This window comes from Silurus meridionalis, chromosome 11 (genome assembly GCF_014805685.1).
Source record: "Silurus meridionalis isolate SWU-2019-XX chromosome 11, ASM1480568v1, whole genome shotgun sequence".
Classification (NCBI taxonomy): Eukaryota; Metazoa; Chordata; class Actinopteri; order Siluriformes; family Siluridae; genus Silurus; species Silurus meridionalis.
This window is the reverse complement of record NC_060894.1, coordinates 3,357,260-3,377,863: the sequence shown is the minus strand read 5'-3', so window position 1 is coordinate 3,377,863 and position 20,604 is coordinate 3,357,260. Positions and strand designations below refer to the sequence as shown.

Here is a 20,604-nt window from a genome sequence, read left to right as displayed (position 1 = left end):
AAGCAAAAATCACAGTGTAGCTTGATTTTATGAACTGTTCCTATTTTTTCCTTTTTTTTAAATCTAGGTTAAAGAACCTCATGCTAGTCAAACAGATATTCGATTTAAAGTTAAATTTTATACCTGCTTGCATGTTATTGAGGTTTAGCATGAAATTATTTCAAAGGAAGGCTTTTTTTGTATTAATCGCCAAATAAAACTAAACCTTTTTTTCATTGGATTTCCTTAAAATTTTCTTGGTTTGCTCTGACTGCTGAAGCCGTGGTTTGCAAACAGCTTGCTGTACCGTTAAGATCAGGTGAAAACATCAGTCTGCCATCACTAAGAATAGAACAAACCAAGATTGACAAAAGGACAAGAAGAAAACGTATCAGAAAAAGTACCAAGAAGCCTACAACAGCATTACAGGTGCTGGAGGAATAAATAAGAACTACTTTTATATATATGTAATTATGTTTGGGCTATGGAGTAGATCAGAAGCCTTTTCTCCTGGAAATAAAAGCACCTAAGCTCTAAAATGAACTAAGACCCTGAAACCATGTGGTAAAATGTGGAATGGTTTGGTAAGACCAATAGGCAGAAATTCTAAAGAAGAATTAGCAAAAGACAAGCCTTATGAGCTATGGAAACCGGCAATCATGCATGGTGATGAAACACGGTGGTGGGAGTATCAACACCTCATTGGTGTTATTTAGTGTTAGTGTTAGTGTCCAGTTAGTGTTTTTCTTTCTATTTCATTTTTTTTCAAGTTTTCCACATGCAACCAAGTGTTTCATGTATTATTTAGAAATACATGCAATGTTTGGTTCACACAATCCCTGGGAAAACACAATAAAGGCTATCAAGTACAGTATCAGATCAAATACACTGCATTTCCTTCTAAGAGTTAATCAGTCACATTCTAAACAGCTCTACTGCCATAAAACACCACGGACCTCTTAAACTTTATATAATGTCTAAAGGATCAAATAATTATTGAGCAATATTACATCAATAACGTGGACATATCTCATGACCCGAATGGTTTGATAACAAATAATTTGGTCAATTAAAAAGGTCTGCAGATTAGAGGAAGGAGGAAATACCTCTGTGAGAAATGTAAGAAATGTTCAGCCCATCAGCGTGATGAGATGCGCTGCAGTGTATATAAAGACCCCCTGTACTTCCACAAACCAACTCATCTCAGCAGCAAAGAGGCAAACACACAGGTGAGTGTTTATATTTTGGGTTTGATTCATCAAACTAGATTCTGAAATTTACAGCAAAATTAAATCAGTTTATTCTGTATTGCCATTTTACACATTTTAGCAATGGAGTATTTTTTGTCACAATTTATTTATTTTATTTTTTTGCCTAAATGCAATATTAAGAAGAAGAAGAAAAAAAGGGAGAAAAGTAAGAATATAAAGACTTGAACAACTGGATTTTGAAACATCTTTAAGAAATAAGAATTGGAATGTTGAATTGCTATTTGAGAAAATGGAATTACAAAAATAACACACATTTTTTTACATTTATCAATATAAACATACAAACCTTTGCATATTTTATCTTTAAATGTTTTACTTATAAATCATTAAATATTACTTGGAATAATTAAGCAGAATAATGAAGCAATATTATAAATTAAATCACTGAATTATTTAAATGAAAAACATTCTAAGAATTTTTTATATTTTTTATTAGACCTATATAAAAAATCCATATCAAGTCAGATTAATCCATTTTTTTTATTTCTTAATAATAAAGTTATTAGAAAAGGTAGGAACTCTATAACACTAACTCCAGCCTTTACTCCAACCTTTATAAGTTTTTTCTTTTATTTTACATTGCATCTATATGTGTTCACATTATATGTCTTACTGATTTAATATTGCTGTTTTGGCAGTTTATGTATCTGCCATTAGTATAAAAAAGCTCAGCATTTAAATAAATTATGTGTAAACTTAATTACAAATGAATAATTTCTGGAATATGCTTATCATACGCGCAACATTCTCAACGCCTCATGAATCAGATTTACTCTGACCACAAATACAAACACACCAAATCCTATCTGACCTGCAAATCAGTGAGACTGAACATGATTATCAGGTCATTAATAATTAATGAATAATAAAATTAACTAATAAATATTTATTAATAATGAATAACGAATTAATTTAAGGGGGAAAAATGTGACAGTATATTCCAAGATATTGAAAAATATACTAAATTCATAGGAAACTCTAGAAGAATAGCTGGAAATGGAGTAGAATCAATTTAAAACTATAATTAATGTGAATAATGATTGTTTTTGAAAGCAATGAAATATAATTACATTACTATTATTAAATTATTTATAGACCTGAGCTGGGCCCAGGATTGCCTGCTTAGAATAGCTGGGATTTAAACTCAAGACCTTCAGAAGTCCAACATCTTATCAACTAAGCCACGACTACCAATCAGTCATTAGAGTATTTCACATATGAACAGGATTAGACATTTATAATCAGACTAACAAAGAGATTTAACTCACACTGACAAACACTCACAAGCTGCAGGATCACACACCTTTCGGTTTTTTTTTTTTTACTTAAATAAGCTTTTCTTTTATTATGGGGTGATATTTATGTCTTTTTTTTTTTTCTCACTGCAGATTAGAAGAAGACTAAATTCATGACGTTGCTCTGAACTTTGGTGTGTGTGTGTGTGCACCTGTGCTTCAGACATGAATCTCTTGCCATCTGTAGTGGTGTTGGGACTGTGCTGCACGCTCAGCTCTCTGACGGTATCAGGTGAGTTTAAACTAGAGACATTTCAGAAACCCTGAGAAGATGTTTAAACAGTAGATACAAAGATAACATTTATGCTAAGCTTTTTAAGAAGGGTCATGGGTTAATTTCTTTCCCCTGGATCTTTTTGCAATCCAATTACATCAACCAGGCATAACATTGTGAATAACACTGATGATCTCTTCATCATGGCATCTGTTAGTTGGGTGGGATTTATTAGGCAGCAAGTGGAGATTTTTTTCTTAAAGTCGACGTGTTTGAAGCAGGAAAAATGGGCAAGCATAAGGATTTGAGACGACTGGGTTTGGAGCATCTCCAAAACTGCAGCTGTTGTGGGCTGTTCCCGGTCTGCACTGGTCAGTATCTATCAAAAGTGGTCCAAGGAGGGAACAGTGGGGGACCTGGTGACAGGGTCATCTGTGGCCGAGGCTTATTGATAAACGTGGAGGTCTTTATTTGCAGTCCAATCCAAAAGATAAGCTTCTGTAGCTCAAATTGCTGAAGATAATGCTGTTAATGCTCAATGGGTCAGGACTGTTTTGCCAGCAAAAGGGGGACCAACACAATACTAGGCAGGTGGTCATAACGTTACGCCTGGTCTGTATATAATTCCAGCAACACAACTCATTACAATGTTGTGTAAGGAGGCAGTTGAACTGAAAAATCGTTGAATGTCAAAATTGCTAAGTGCAGTTTCATCACACCGTAGAGGAACCTCAGAAACATTTGCATGGACTTCAGAGTTACTTATTTCACAAGTTTCCCTTTTTCTGCATTTCACTGGCCCTGTACATGCGCTCTGCACAATGACAATAACGGTGAATCTGACCTAATCTAATCTAATTTTGAATGACAAAGATGGATGAGATTAGATATGTACAAATCTGACCTTTTTTTCAAAGCAGTCCACATGGTGTGTGCGTGCATTTCAATAGAACTTGAAATTTCATTTAAAATAAATTGAAAGAAATTTAGACATAGGGCAGAATCATGAATATTATTTATTCTTATTATTTATTTTTTATATTTTATTTTTATATTATTTACTATTTAAAAAGTTTCTTTCAAAATTGTAAATATAATAATAATAATGATGATGAAGATGATGACTGTATAGTGGGCACGTTTTTAAGACTATAGACGGGAATGTAAACAAGTTTATCTCTTATATTGAAATCTTCAATGAGACAGTAGGAAGTCAGTGGTTCATGTCCCACTATAAAAGATATTGTTTGAGTTTTTATTCTCGTTGAATTTGCACAAAAAAAAACTCAATTTGCCTTCATTTCAAACCTCCAGGTAAAGCGTAATACACTGGGGAAAATCTTATGCCTGGGGTCATTTTACGGGGTAATATTGATGCTTCTGCTTGAGATGATGTATGCGGGTGGTGCAGTGAAGGGAGATGTGTTCATTGGGTTTTTTGCTTTAGTAACCACATTAATTCCCATTGTATAAAATTCCTGTCTGTAATTCCTGTCAGAGTTTCTATATAATATTAATGGTTTCTATAGCTGTGGTGTCGTCACAATGGTATTAAGAAGTTGATTGATTTGGATAGAACCCAACTAAAGGCCTGGGTGTGAAATGCATGGCCCGGCAATGGCAAATGGATCGGCCCAATTAATTGTGTGAGAGTTTTTGTGAGGTGTGAAAGGTTTTTTTTTATCATGTCATTTTAACGTAACGTCTTAAAAGTGAAGTTTTCTGTGTCCTGACCTTCGTTCTGTGTATTTTCCTGAAAGTGATTTTGCTCTGCTGTGTATTTGTACAGGATCTGAAGAGACCGGTTTGAGCAAGTCTTTCATTCTGGATACCATCAAAGAAGCCAAGCAAATTGTAGACGACTCTTATTTGTACTCTCGTCAAAAGTGAGTCAACCCTCTTTTAACCACATCGGTTTGAGGATTAGAACAGAGAATGTTAAAGCATTGTTGTTTATCTAAGAATCAGCTAAAAGAGTAAACAGTTTAATCAGGTAAAACAGTAAACACAGAACCACAGCTGGAATGCAACACGACAAAATCAGTGTTCGGACAGGAAAGAAGTAAATGTAATTTGTTACAGTACATAAGTAACTTTTTCGTGTATCTGTACTTTACTAAAGTATTTTCATTTGGGGAGACTTTTACTTTAACTTCACTACATTTCAAAGTCGAATATCTTTTTACTCAAATACATTTTGCAAAATCAGTCATTGCTATTTATTTATAAGCAGATAAAAAAATAACTGATCAAACAGAACAGAAGTAAATTTTTTCTGTGCATGTGTTTGAACAGGAGCCTTGACAGGGTGCGCAGGACCGATTTTATCAAGCCGTCAGATATCCTGCGTCTGATGAAGCAGCCGAAACGGAAGGCGCGTGAAGCCGTGAGGGCTGCGGATTACCTGGAGCAGACGTTGAGGCTCATCTCAGAGAAAACACACCATGCACACAAGAGATCGATCAACGCCACAGGTCTGACACTAACACACACACACACACACACACACGACACCGAAACATATCTTTATAAGTTTTTAAAATCAAATCCTGACTATCCACAACAGTGGTTAGTTAGGACTAACACATATAGACGGATCACATAGCAGCATATCATGATTGGAGAAAAGAGCTATCAGCCCTCTTTTGCATACACGAGCTCACAGATGCAAGTGAAAGCAGGAATCTTAGCCATAATAGGCTGTAGAATTATTGCAATTTAAATGCTGTTCTAAAGATTTGGAAAAGACCCTGTATATGATGTAATTACGATACAAACCCTGCAAATAAATCTCCAGTTGTCATTAGGATTGTTACAGATGTACAGGATTTTTTACTCATCCATATATAATGCATGTCTATTTGTCCGTTCTCTCTCAGCATTGCTTAGTCATGAAGACCTTGAGATGATCGCCCGTCTGACTGGCTGTCACGCTCAAACCCAGCCACCTCCATGCCGAACGACACCAGATCTTAACAAATATCGTACGGCCACCAGTGTCTGCAACAACCAGTGAGAGACACACACAAAAAATGCCACACCTCACTGCCACCATGCTAGTCAGGGTTCTCAAATAAATAAATATTTTAGTGCTCTAAAGATAGATAGAGTATTTTGCTCCAAAATATCTATCATGCGTTTAGTTCTAGATCATTCCAGATAGCCACTCGCACTGTACACATCTTTAGTGCTTAATTCTAATCAAATGAATATGAATTGAATATGTTCCTCAGGTGAAAGTTTTAGAATGAATCATATACTTACTGCTGTGACCTTAAAACTATCTGACGTTTGTGTTAATTCTGTAGTGTACATCCACTTCGAGGTGCTTCAAACACAGCTTTCACCCGCTGGCTGCCTCCTGTTTATGAAGATAGCATCTCCCAACCTCAAGGATGGAACCCAGGAAGAAGCTATAATAATTTTTTGCTACCTCTGGTATGACAGCATGTTTGTCTGTAATTAAAAAACAGTTTAGCAAGGAGAAATCGATCTACGCATAAAATATGGGTGACAAATTATTTATAATTCTAAATAATAAAAGTTTAGCACATCCATATATAATAATTATATATAAATAAATCATTTTTACCGATGCAAATATGTGACACAAATGGCAACTTGTATCTGATGCACACTTTTTTAAATCTATGCATCACATCATTAACTTTTATGCCGATCTTAACATCCCTAATATATCTACATGACGCTAGCATACAAGTATGAAGTCCATTTGTGGGGAAATCTGTCATTTAATGAGACAGAGATTCAACCAAAGGGCCAAGCAGAGGCTCTCAACTTAATGCTACCACCACCATGCTTTACTATAGGAATAGTGTTCTTAGACTGATGATGTCGCAGTTACACTGATCACTTTGTTCCGAGGGCAAAATTTACATGATGTATGAAGTTTCTAAGCTTTGCTTTTCCTCAACAATGTTTCCCAGCTGTATCATTTATCTTATAGAAGAACTTCGGTTCTTATGATCCTGACGTTTTTGTGTTTGTGCTCGTTTAGGTGAGGCTGGTATCAAACCGTATTTTCAGCACACAGGACCAAAGTGTTCAAGGAGACAATCAGTACACACTGCTTATCACCTTCTTCGGCCAGTGGAATGACCATGACCTGACCTTCACCCCCATGTCTCCCAGCATCCGGTCCTTTAGCAACGGCATTGATTGCGATGCGAGTTGCGAACGCTCCGAGCCATGCTTCCCTATTCAGGTTCATTAAACACACAGACAAACATGTGCACACAGCTTGTGTTTTAATAAACTTAAAAAAAAAAAAAAAATGACAGTCCTCCTTGAGTGCCATCTTCTTTTCCAACATCTTATAGATTCCTAAAGATGACCCTCGCCTGCCCTCGGGTCCCAACAGCTGCCTTCCTGTTTTCCGCTCTGCTCCCGCCTGCGGCTCTGGAAATGGCGCTTACATGTTTGGAGGTGTTCCAAAGATACGGGAGCAGATCAACACTCTGACGGCATACCTGGATGCAGGTCAGCTGTATGGTTCTGAGGAAAAGCTCGCTCTAGAACTCCGGGACCTCTCTAATGATGGCGGCCTGATGCGAGTCAATGACAGATTCAAGGACAACGGGCGCGAGCTTCTGCCCTTCACCAAGCTGAACACCAACATGTGCGCCACACGCAATCGCATTCTGAACACCACAGGCCAACAGGAAGTGCCATGTTTTATCGCAGGTGGGTTTGCAGTGATAAACAATTACACCAGAATACACCAGGACGAACGTTCAATGACCTGCAACAAAATTACTGCTGCTTTGTATTTCCTGTTTCGATCCTGAGTTCTTTATGTTCCTCCAATGCACATTAAGAATGGCAAGATTCAAGACTCATCAGTGCTTCGGCATTAAAGTTAACAATGTGATGCATAGATTTTAAAAGACGTGTGCATCGGATACAAGCTGGCATTTGTATGCATTGTTTTTAACAACTTTTATAATTTACTATATGCGCCATAATTTTATTATCTACAAAGTGACCAATAATTTGTGACCAATATTATATATATACATATATACATATATATGCTTCTTCTAATGTAATAAAAAAAAGAAGCAAGTACAAAGAGCTAAGAACAGCTGATGTGTGCAGGTGATGAGCGCGTGGACGAGAACATCGCTCTCACTTCGCTGCACACACTCTTCCTGCGAGAGCACAACCGGGTCGCTCGTGCTCTGCGCCGTTTGAACCCGTTTTGGAGTAGCGAACAGCTTTATCAGGAAGCTCGCAAAATTGTGGGAGCCTACCATCAGGTACTACAAACAGGCACACACACAAATCCATGAATAATTAACAATATTGAAATTCTTTTTATTTGAAACCTGAACAGAACTGAAGAGTTGCTGGGCCTGACTTCTTTCTGGCCCACGCTATAGATCTAAGCTCCGTTTGAAATTTTACACAAAAGAACAGATGTTTAGACATTTTGAATGAAACCACTAATGGGACATCATTCATTTTTATGCTATTAACCAGACCTTATAATGCAGTTTAATACATTGATCAACCCTAATGCATTTTTCACCAAGCCAGTCATTGGTATTAACCTTGAATTTTATATCACCAGTGGCTTTAAACATATACATATATTATCTTCCATTCAGGATATCCAATCATTTGTGTGCTTTTTTTTTGTTTTGTTATTGTGACAGATCACAATGATTCATGGCTAAATCCAGGTCTTTCCTAGCGAGATTAAAATTATTCTTCACATTCACTGTCTAGAAAGCGATTCAATTCAGACAAGACCTGTTTGGTGTCCGGTGCTTTCTTGTGCACTAGAGTTAAGAAGCTAATATAGCTAATATATGACGTGGAAAATATATATATATAACTGACTATATAGTAAATATCCATGCTGTGTCTTGCAGATCATAGTGTTTAGAGATTATCTGCCACACATCGTGGGACCGGAGGCCGCACGCACAAAGCTCGGCAAGTATCCCGGGTACAACCTCAACGTTGACCCGAGCATCTCCAACGTTTTCGCCACCGCTGCGTACCGCTTCGCCCACGCCACCATCCAGCCCCTCATCTTCCGTCTGAACGAAAACTTTCGGGAAAATCCACAGTTTCCCAGCGTTCCTCTGCACCAGGCCTTTTTTACACCGTGGAGAATTATATTCGAAGGTGAGTTAATACATCAGATTTTGCAAAACTCAATGTGTTTGGTAGTGTATATTGTCAGCAAAAAAACAAGCAGATTAAAACATAGCTATATCCAAAACACAGGGCAAGCAAAAGAGCACCACTGATGTATGTTGATGTGCTTTTCAGAATCGTTTTTTGAGAGTTTTTTAGAGTTCTTATGGTTTTGCCATTTGTTTAAAAAAAAAAATCCAACTGTATCAAGTAGCATTTTCCTGATGCAACCTGAGTCTCACCCAAAATTCCACACACAGGTGGGATTGACCCTCAGATCCGGGGGCTGATTAGTAGTCCGGCGAAGCTGAACAAGCAGGACGGGATTCTGGTGGACGCTGTGAGAGAAAGACTTTTTGCTTTCACCAGCAAAATCGCACAGGACCTGGGTTCACTTAACCTGCAGAGGAGCAGAGAGCATGGCCTGCCAGGTACACACACACACACACACACACACACACACACACACACACACACACACACACACAACCCATGAATAGAGAATTACACACATCAGAACACAGCCATATACAGGAAGATTAATAAACTTATTTATAAGGGATCATCATAACTTTATGAAGTTAAAGACGAATGATTCCAACACATTGTCGAACATATTTTTTCCCCATTAGGTTATAATGCATGGCGGAGGTTTTGTGGCCTGTCCACACCCAGGAATCTCAGAGAACTGAGTGCCGTTCTAAATAATGCAAATCTGGCACGTAAACTCCTCGACCTCTACGGCTCTCCTGATAACATCGACCTCTGGGCAGCGGGTATTGCAGAACCATTCGTCGCCGGAGGCCGAGTCGGGCCGGTGTTCTCCTGCATCATTACTTCTCAGTTCCAGAATATTCGCCAAGGAGACAGGTGATGTGTCCTCAACAAAATCACTGAATAAAATGGCTTCTCCAATTTCTCCTTGGATTCTGATTGGTCAGAAGTTTCGTTTCGATTAGTTTTTCAGAACAGCTTGGCTATGCATGCTTGCACAGTGGTTCGTGTTTATGACCCTCTCATGTATATTTACATGTACATTTACATTTATGGCATTTTGCAGATGCCTTTATATAGAGCAACTACCGAGCAGCTGTGGGGTTGAGCTATGGGGTTTGAACTCATGACCTTCCAAAGCTCAATGCATTAATCACTAAGCTGCCCAAAACAATTAACTGGTGATATGGTCGAATCTTCTGCATGAAGATTCCATTCAAAATGTAGGCAAACTGCAGTAGAGCCAGACAGAGCACCTGATGCTTTTTCTCATTAATCTCAAGAAAGTGAGAAATAAAAAGTTGCTATGATGAATTCTACAGCAATACATTTAATTATATACATTTTAAAAATATTCGTTTTGGAAAACTGCTGCGGTATAAGAGGAATAACTATGCTTTGCAATGTTGCAAAAAAATTATGAACTTTTTATGGTAGAACATAAATATACTGTATGTCATATGTTACAAATAGTGCAATCATCCAAAGAACCTCTTACCACATGCACATAATATTACATAACAGTACTGTATGAATAAATAAATCACATATCTTATTTACCTAAACGGCCCCTTATCCCAAACACACATGATCATGTTTTTATCTGCAATTCATCTGGATCCCTGTCATTTTTGCACTCAGGCTCTGGTGGGAGAACACTGGGGTTTTCACCCCACAACAGAGAGATGCACTGAATAGAGTGTCTCTATCTCGCATCATCTGTGACAACACCGGCATCAGCAGAGTTCCTAGAGACGCTTTCAGCTTTAGTCCCAACCAAGCAAGCTTCGTCAATTGCAGAAGCATCCCGGTCGTCAACTTGAGTGCTTGGAGGGAATCAAGTAAGTGAGAGATCTAAATCCCAAGATTACATCCTGTTAACATTCCTTTTTATGTTTTGTTTGGTTAAATAAATGGCATAATTTATGCCAAATACAGTTCTTACAAAGGTTTATTTAAAATCCTTAATAAGAAGCTAGCAAGTGTGATCCAAATCCGAATTCTGTCTGCTAAAACATGATAATAACACCTAATGAGAATCTGTTGATTGTACAATCACTACCAATACATTAATGAAGCTCCTGCAAGTGTGGCAAGATATTTTCACATCAAGACAACGATAATGACATTCGAAACTAGCATTAAAAAAACGATCAAATATTACAGGTATAGTTAGTGGACCAAAAAATAGTCTGACAAAAAAGCATCTAAGTTCATTTCCATACTGTATATATTTAGTCCCTGAGTTACAACGGTTACATTTACATTTACATTTACATTTACGGTTCTCCTGATGATTAAGGTAGGATACGTTGGGACGATGCCAGGACGTACGTGTCTCCCGCTTTGTGAGATGCCGTACTCTAACCTACAGTGTTGGGGCGTGTATTTTTTTCTGTAAATAAACAAAAAAAAACAAAGATTCCTCTCAGGATGAAAGGAAAATAATTAAAGCCATCCTTCAGAGATTAGCACTTGGAGGGATGAGCTAGGATGATTCTGAGAAGCTTTGAAATATTGCCTCTGTGGAATACACATTGTTTATGGTTAGTCATTTAGTCATACTCTTACTACAATGTGTGTGTCTGTGCGTGTGTGTGTGTGTGTGTATGTCTGTGATGTTGACCTTTGGTGTTTTATCTTCCAGGGGAGGGTGAAAATGTCCTTGATGAAAACGAGGTCAGTAAAAAGTGTCTCCTATTTATTGAATAATAATGAAAAAAAGTATGATGAAACACCTGAATTGTTAATTTCATTTAAACTGGATTTTATTGACTTTTTTCACAAACTGAAATACGATAACCCAAAAAAGTGCCGTGCATCAAACCAATCAGCTTTAATTGTTGTTTTTAAACTTTCTACAAGAATTTAGTAAATCTATTTTTAACTCCTTTCAGATTCTAGGAAAAGAACAAACCGATGACCTACAGGACGTATTGGACAACCAGGTATAATATACAAAAACGCCAAAATTGTAATCCTGTTAACGTGCATTTAAAATGGTTTTTCTTTGTTTAAATAAATGCCATTATTTATGTCAAAAAGACCGTTCTTACAAAGTGAGCTCTCACCAGTGCTCAAATAGTCAACTCCCCAGTTGTTAAGTCTATTTTTTGCTTGTTATGGGGGGTCCCAGATCCCCCCAGCCCCCCCCTCAATTCAAGCACTGGATCCCAAACCAGGGTATAAGACTACAGTAGGTTCTGAAAGTATTCAGACCACTTCAGCTTTTGCACATTTCATTTTAGATTGACTTTTTCCACAAATCTACCTACAACAGCCCATAAAGTCATGCACGGCATCAACCGTTTCAATTGTTCTTTTTTTAAAGCTTCTACATGTGCATAAATATAAACGATTTATTTTTCAGGTTCCAGGAGAAGAAGAATCCAATGACCTCCAGGACTTAGTGAACGTGCTGGACAACCAGGTATAATATACAAGAAGTTACAATGTGAACAGATTTTTGAATCTCAAACAAGGACGATTTTATTTAAATGTATAGAACATTTCATTCTGACTTATTCCATTTTTTCCTTTCTATCACTTTTTCTTACACTCAAAGAAATGAGAGACCCCAGTGGTCTATATTGAAACCCCTGGACCCCCTGGATACCCCTGAACCCCCAGGTTCTTGCAGCATCCTGGATGTCTGTGGACCCCTCGACCATTTATCCTTCTTTCATCTATAAACATCTAAACCTCCACTATCCCTAGAAATCCGAGTTCACCTGGAACATACATGAAATCAGCGACATCTGCAGTGTCAATGGTCTACCACTAGGGGTGCATGTTCTTCAAAGGCATCATTTAACACTCAAGTTTTGTTACCTAGCAATATCCCAGGTTACTTATACAATCACACAACATATCCTTATATCAGTGATTATCGGTAACAATAACAATAGAAAGGGATGAATATTTTGAGGTGGTTTATATACACCAGTACGCACAAAAGGACTGCTTTTACATGGTTATACAGTTCTTATATACATCCTCCTTCCCTTTTCTCCTCCCCTGTGCACTGTTGTTTTTTTTTAGGTTACAAATGAAAACATTTTATAGCTTCTTTCTAAAGATAATTGCTTTTGAATGCTTTGTTAATAACATTTTAATACACTGGCTTGAAGAAAAAAGATTTACTGTGAAGGTATTCAATCAGACTCCTGTCAAAATGAGTTATGGTGCTATAACGCTGATGCTTTCTTTTTTTACTGAAGACCTAAATGAGATTTACTGCTCATATACCAGATAACTCAGATACCAGAGTTTTGGCAAATTGACAACATTTAGAATAAGATGATGCATTGTGTGATCTGCTACATAAGATCTGTATTCTGGTCTGATCAGCGCTATAGTTTTTACATATACTGCATATTTTTCATTCTATAATACATGCTCTCGTTGCCTTTTTTAAATGTTGTGTTTTATATTTTATACACATTTTATATTGTGTTATAAACCAGTTTGCAAATAAAATGATATACCTGGTCTGTGCAACTTTTTGTGTCTCTAATGATGTGTAAAAAATTTTATATACATGGATGTATATATAAATATCGCCAGTAGATGGAGCCAGCACGCAACTTTACACAAAACGTATCCATGGCGTAAAACACTCATGAGCTGAATGATGGCGTTTTCTCTTGCTGTATGGATGTTATTTAACCTCCCATTGGCCTGTATTAATACCACATAACTGAACTGTTGAATTGATAGTACTGTAGTGGCTATAATTGTTTTACACTTCATTGTGGATTAAAAGTGTTTTTTAATGATTTCATGGTTTAGTAATGATAATGGTAATTCTTAATACACACACTTTGCAACTGCGGTAAGCAGACAAAACACAGCACGGTGATTTTAAGCAGCTTTGTCAGGCAAGAACTGCAATCTGAGGCTACATGGCAACGACTCACTGACTCCGCTCACTGAATTTACAGAGTGAAATAATAGGAAAGGCCTTGGACCTGCAGTTGAAGTTAGCTGCCCTACATTGGCAGGAATCTAAGTAGGAGAAACTCCTTATTTTTCGAACATGAACAGTCGTTTTTAGTCAAGAGACTCGAAAGCAGTTTCATACAACACTGTAGAAAAGGTAATGTACAGCATAAAAGTTTTGAAAGTAACAAGATTATTGTTCAGGAATGATTTTACTGATCGGCTGAAAAAAAAAAAAAAAAAGCTCCTGGGGCACTCAATAAGAAAAAAAAGTAAGTAAATAAATAAATAACACTATCTGAAGGTTTACCATCAATAACTTCACAACCAAAAACCATATATAAGACAGATATAAGGCAAGGGTCAGGCTCTGATATAAGGCAAGGGTCATGCCTCAATTTAAATTACCATCAACAAAGGCTTGTTTTACCCATGGGCTTTAACAAACATTCACCAGGTGCATCAATGAGCCTTGGCCACCCATGACCCTGTCGCAGGTTCAGCAATGTTCCTTCTTTGGACCACTTATAATACTGATCACTGCAGAAACAGCCTTCAAGATATGCAGTTATGGAGATGCTCTGACTCAGTCATCTAGACATCACAATTTGGCCCTTGTCAAACTCACTTAAATCCTTAAGATTGCCCATTTTTCCTGCTTCTAAAATGATCACTTGCTTCCTAATATATCCCACCCTCTAACAGGTGCCATAACGAAGAGTTAATCAATGTTATTCACTTTATCTGGTCATAATGTTATTCCTGAACAGTGTGTGTATATATATATATATATATATATATATATATATATATATATATATATATATATATATATATATATATATATATATAATGTATATGTATTTGGGTCAGGGTGCCCTCTAGTGGCAAAGCAGTGAATTCTTGCATTTCTAAAAGGGGTTATCAAATGGTCACCCTGGATCTTTGGTAGTACTTTAGGGGTTTCTGGGATTCTCTGTTTGGACCACACCCGCTGTCTAAACCGCTTGGAGAATGCCAGAGGCTCACTTGTTAAATTCTCTCAAAAGGCAATTAGTTAATCCCAGCCTTTATGGTATTTACTGTTGTGTAGTCTCAATTTTTAAATACTTTGTTAGTCTCAGCCTACAATGCATTGATTCTTGGTGAGTTACACTTTTTTTTTAATTTTAGTCCTTGTTTGACTTTTGGTTTTAGTGCATAAGGTTTTGATTTTCTTTTAATAGAGTTTTTAAAATTTCAGTTTTAAAACTGGAACTCATAGTTTGTATCGACACATTCTATATAATATTATGTAGGGAAAGTTTTTGCTCAGTAATTTTTATAAAAAAAAATATATACAGTGTATATTCTTATTCTTAATTATTACATTACAGGTGTGACTACTATGATTCAGTCTACAGTCAAGCATTTGTAAATTAATATCATTTTCATAATTGGGAACACAATGGATGTGCAATAAATCATTATAATCAAGTAATCCTCAAAAGCTCAAAAGTTTTAAAAGCCATATTTCAATTATGTAAAATTATGCTCAGAAAAAGTTTTATATAATGAATCATTTAATGTTGATTTTTGTCATGATGTTTGTTTGTTTATATCTTCTATTAATGAGTAGTGTTTACTGTTTAGTGTTTATCATTATAGTAAATTGTTGCTGAAGTTTAAAATTATGCCAAAAAAGTTGATAAGACGACATCAGTGCTCTTTATTTGTTTGGAAGTATAAACCTTGACATAAGAAACCTGTCTGTGGACTCATTATAAGATATACATGTCCAATACAAAGGTAATTGAAAAATTGACTCATACACAGTTTAATGGCCAGGTGTGACAGGTTTTCTTCCTCAATTCATAACAAAAAGAAAAGTGTCTAAGAGTTTCCAAGTGTTTGCATTTTGTAGCTGAAACTGATCTAACGATTATGATCGCAGAATTTTTTCTTTGTTGAAGGAAAAGAAATTCAATAACATATAATTAAGTAAAGAACACACTAGAGCGTGTAGGTGTATCAAGTTCCTTTAGTAAAATACGGGAAACTAACAATCTACTAATGAATTATTTATGAATATTTTGTTTTTTATAACCTTTATTTACTGAGGAGGATTTCTAGTAGAGCAGAATGGACATGGATTTTGGTGCTAGGCCAGGATGCAATTGGCAATTTCAGCCAATTCTACAGGTAAAAGTACTGATCTCGGGGAACATTCATATAGGTAATTGGTAAATCAAATTTGCCATAACCTTATAACCCATTTCCTCTTCAATGCCATAGCCTTAGAACCATTTGTCTGTACTTCTTAATTATGTCCATCTATCTATCTATCTACAAACACAAAATTAAAAAATTTTAAAAAGCTGGTCGGTGCTTAGTTGTAAACACGAACAATTTGTTCCAACTTGCTTTTCAACATAAACTTTAATCAATTTTAATGCATTATAATTTTTTTTTTCAAATAAACTCCTGAATCTCTGAAACAACAATACGCCAGTTCTCAAAACCTATAAAGTCATTTTGTTTTCCTGTTTGCTGCAGTAATTAAGACAAAAATATATATATCTTTTTACTTGTCAGTGATACTCATTTGGCTTGGTTTAACTGTTGGCTCAAAGACTAAAGCTTTTATTTTGTTTCTCAAGTTTATACTCTGTAACAACATGTCACATGTTAGGAGTTCTTGTCGATTTTCCAGATCATTATCACACTTGTCGTTAGAGATCATACCTATTGTGTATCGTCGGAACCAGGGCTTGATCCAGGGCAGACTGCATGGGACACGTGAACTGTAGCAGCGTGCCACAGAAGAGTGGGTGGACCCAAGCACGGAGACAGATTTAAGATTTTTTATGTTTTATTTCAAAAAGTCAAAAATGGGGCAAAAAGAAAAAAGACAAAGCAAAGATTAAAAACTCAGGAAATCATTCAATACAATACAATAAATCAATCAGTACAATAAATCTTATAGAGAAAAATTATTTGAGTAAAATACTTGAGTTTAGGGTGCAACAATGAAAAGCAGAACTGGAGAAACTTAAATACACAATGATTGATAGGATGATTTATGATGCTGAACTAAAATTCATTCTTGGAGAGGTTAAGGAGAGGTCTCAGCTGCAATCTTTGATACCCATTGTGTCCATCTGATATCAGGGAAGGAACACACAATACACAGTGTTGCACAAGTATTCTTCAGTTTATTGCAGGAAACAGTGGACTAAACCTGAGCTAAAACTATTCCTTATTTGGTAATAAGTCATGGAAAACCAGAAATGTGTTCGCCTGGACAGGATGTCACGTATACCTCATACTCACATTGTGAAGATCCTTCAGACACTGCACAGACACCACAGGAATGTGTTGGAATAGAAAAAAGTTTGAGGCAATTTTAATAGGTTGCACCAGCGCAACCGATATCCTATTATTCTCAGGTATTAATGTTTAGCAATAGATTAAATAAAAATATCATTCTGAAGGTCTAAGCGTCAAGCAGTGATTTAAGATCACTGTTTTTCATTGGAAAATGTCTTTGCTGAATGTGTGTAAGCAGTACACAACAACAACATGCATAAAAAATGCATTACTTACATTATTATTGTAATAACGAGTCACAAACACATCCACTGCTGCTAATCCCGGTTTATTAGGAAAGATAAGGGTCCAGTGAACAACATGCAGTAAAACATTTTTGCTTTAATCAAACAATAGTGTTGTAATTGAGATGTTTATTCCTTTGTTTGTCACAGAACTTCGGCTGGTGTTTGTGTTTATATAATTTCAGAATAATGTTCGCATAAATAACGACATCTTGCTGGTAAAAAAATTAAATATGGCTGGTAGAATATAGTGTTACAAAACAAATGAGATCACAAAATAAAAAAATAATAAAAAAAGTAATAGAGGCAGAATCTCGGGCTTGAATCTCCTCTCTATACACAGGTGTCTTTTCTGCACTACCTATTATTTCAAACGTTTTATATTTCCAGCCAGTAACATTATGGAAACAAAATGATTGATGAAAAATGTAGTTAAAAAGTGCAGGATTCTAACGATATATGGGAGGATTTTATACCCCACGTGTATGAGTCTTAGTTTTATTACTCTTTACAAACTCTAACTGGCCAAAGCAGCACAGGGTGTGACGAACCAGGAAGTGATGCAGCTCTCAGTTCGGCAAAAACAGCTGTTTATAGCTCGTGCTAACTGGGCTTTGTTTACAAAAAAAAGAAAACAAGGGTTACAATATTTCTCCCGTTACAGTAGTATATGCTGTTAAATAAAATATGTTTTATTGCCTGTTTGTTTTTATAAGAGAAATGCTTGAAAAGTAAGTGTGTGTGTGTGTGTGTGTGTGTGTGTATTGTTGAGATTGAAATGGCTGCACATCAATATGAATGGCCATGACTGTAAAACAAAAGCTTGTCTGGCTACCTGGTCATCAATATAAATGCCAAATCAATATCAATAGCCAACCATGTCACAAAAGCCTTTAATAGTCAGCAATGCATTTCTATGCAGACTGTATGAATAGAGTATGAATGACCACCTGAGTTTAGCAGGTGGCTCTCAAACAGGGGGATGGAGAAAAGGATCAGACATAATCTCAGATAAATGCTTGTAGGAATCACATTTGTAAGGAAAATCTTCATAAAATTTGAAATATAAACTCATGAGACATGTGGCTTTCATATATCCATGGCACTTCATTATCTTATTCATTATCTTATCTCATTTTTCATGATATCGTCATTCAATTTTAAATATAAACTCATGAGCCATGTGGCTTTTAACCCATTACTTTGGATCACTCCAGGACTGATTTCATGTATTTATATTAAGAAATAAATTTCTATTCAGGAAATGTTTTTTTTTTTTTTCGGTACTTCATAATTTATAACTTATCTTTTGCAATATTAACGTTGAATAATGGACAGTAAAGATTAAAGTGTCTTCTTAATAAAGATATTTGAATTGTGTTTGTAGCCCACTTTTATCAGGAACTTTAAACATTTTAATTTAGGTCGGGCTTTTTAGCTGTGAGTTCCAAAATCTATGCCGAATGGGTGACAAGAGCACTCTGGCGACCTCTGGTGGTGAAACATAGGAACGACAGAGAAAAACAAAATAAACAAGGGCAGAATCCTGTCAGTATGTACACCCCACTCAAAGTCTTACCTCTTGGCTATGAATTAGTCAGTACACCAAAATACCAAAGATCTGAGTTAATCTGCACGATCATTATCATTAAGATGAAAATCAGTCTTTGTTTCCAGTAAAATAACGTGTCACACCAAAAATCTGATTGAAGAGTGTGATAAACTCATTATGCGTGCAGTTGCTAATCCCTATTCATCTAGCGAGACACGTGCAGGCAGAATAAGCAAAACAAGAATGTAGTTCGCCATGTTAATGTGAAACCGTAAAGCCTGAAGACGTTTCCAATCTAGAAAATATAAAGTTATGGCTTTGTAAGAGCTAAACAGAAGTTTACATAATTATTTATTGTTTATCTTTTTTATAGCTTCAATTTAGTAAGTGAATTTAACGCTTAGTTACATATTGCCATAATTCGGAATGTATGCTTTAGTTATGTGAACCGAAGCACCAGTTTCATTTTGTATTGTTTGTTAGATGTCATTACGTAGGACCTTCAGATTTAAGATTTAAGATTTAAGATTGTAGATTATTTTTTTGTTTTAATAACTGTTCGAAAAAAAAGAAACTGGATTCGTCACACTTTCTACTCAATCTTATGTCTAAAACTGGAGCAAAGAGCATAAGAATTAGAAAGATTGCTACCACCGGCTTTACCTGGAAACAGGGAATTTATATTTATATATAACAATTATACACACACATGAGTCAAGCATCCAGCATACACATCCATGAGCCCTTAAATAGGCATAATACAATCAGAATAAAACCAAAAATTTATTCTTTGTTCATTGCTACACTATTATATGAATCATAACATAAGTATAAACAGGACCTGAAATGGAAGGCGTGCATTGACACCCTCTCGAGAAAGGCTTAGCAGTTTTTCTTCCTTAGCCAGTCTAACAAGAGCTTCTGGTGCAGTTTAACTCTGTCATTAAGTTTGTCCTGTAGAGATCGAGCACTGTCTGGTTTGGGTCAGCTACCAGATCAGACATTAGAAGACTACAGAGGACAGTCTGAACTTCTGAGAAGATTGTTCATGCTGTTATTACTATTCAATGGTGAAATAGTTACTGTTATTACTGTTTTTTACTGTGTAAAATACTACCTGTGTGCAATATCACTTACAATACGTGCAATATTACCTGTGTGCAATATCACTTACAATTATCTTATCTTATCTTATCTTATCTTATCTTATCTTATCTTATCTTATCTTATCTTATTCTCTGGCCAATCCTAACAAACTGTACATCAGAGAGTAAGAAAACAAGCATCGAAAATCAGACACCAGGCCTACCACCTCTTATAACTGCTGCTTTCTAGTAAATACAAGATACAAGAACAGCTTTTCCTCTCATGAAATCCACCTCATGATCCTTGAAACTCATACCAACAATTCATCTCCTGTGCAGAACATATAAACCCATACAGGTGCAATATGTAAACATGCTGATACCATTTCTATGCACTTCTTTCTGCTTGCACATATCCGTATATAAGATCTCTAAATTATCTACAGTCGTCTCGGCTGTACAATCTTGTGTCATTGTTGTACTAAAAAACTTCAGACACTAAATGCGCTTTA

The 20,604-nt window shown here is 36.1% G+C and overlaps 1 protein-coding gene across 1 annotated transcript; it reads left to right on the top strand.

Moving 5' to 3' along the window:
- The first annotated feature begins 1,077 nt into the window (after positions 1-1,077).
- LOC124393867 (eosinophil peroxidase-like) lies at positions 1,078-13,421 on the top strand. The gene is made up of 17 exons (XM_046861912.1): positions 1,078-1,208; positions 2,639-2,777; positions 4,549-4,645; positions 5,055-5,233; positions 5,639-5,771; positions 6,068-6,197; positions 6,778-6,984; positions 7,100-7,463; positions 7,878-8,038; positions 8,657-8,915; positions 9,188-9,358; positions 9,560-9,797; positions 10,563-10,762; positions 11,569-11,600; positions 11,819-11,869; positions 12,292-12,351; positions 12,487-13,421. The coding sequence occupies exons 2-17, from the start codon at positions 2,711-2,713 to the stop codon at positions 12,490-12,492; spliced, it is 2,355 nt and encodes a 784-aa protein (XP_046717868.1). The 5' UTR covers positions 1,078-1,208; positions 2,639-2,710; the 3' UTR covers positions 12,493-13,421.
- The last annotated feature ends 7,183 nt before the right edge of the window (positions 13,422-20,604 follow it).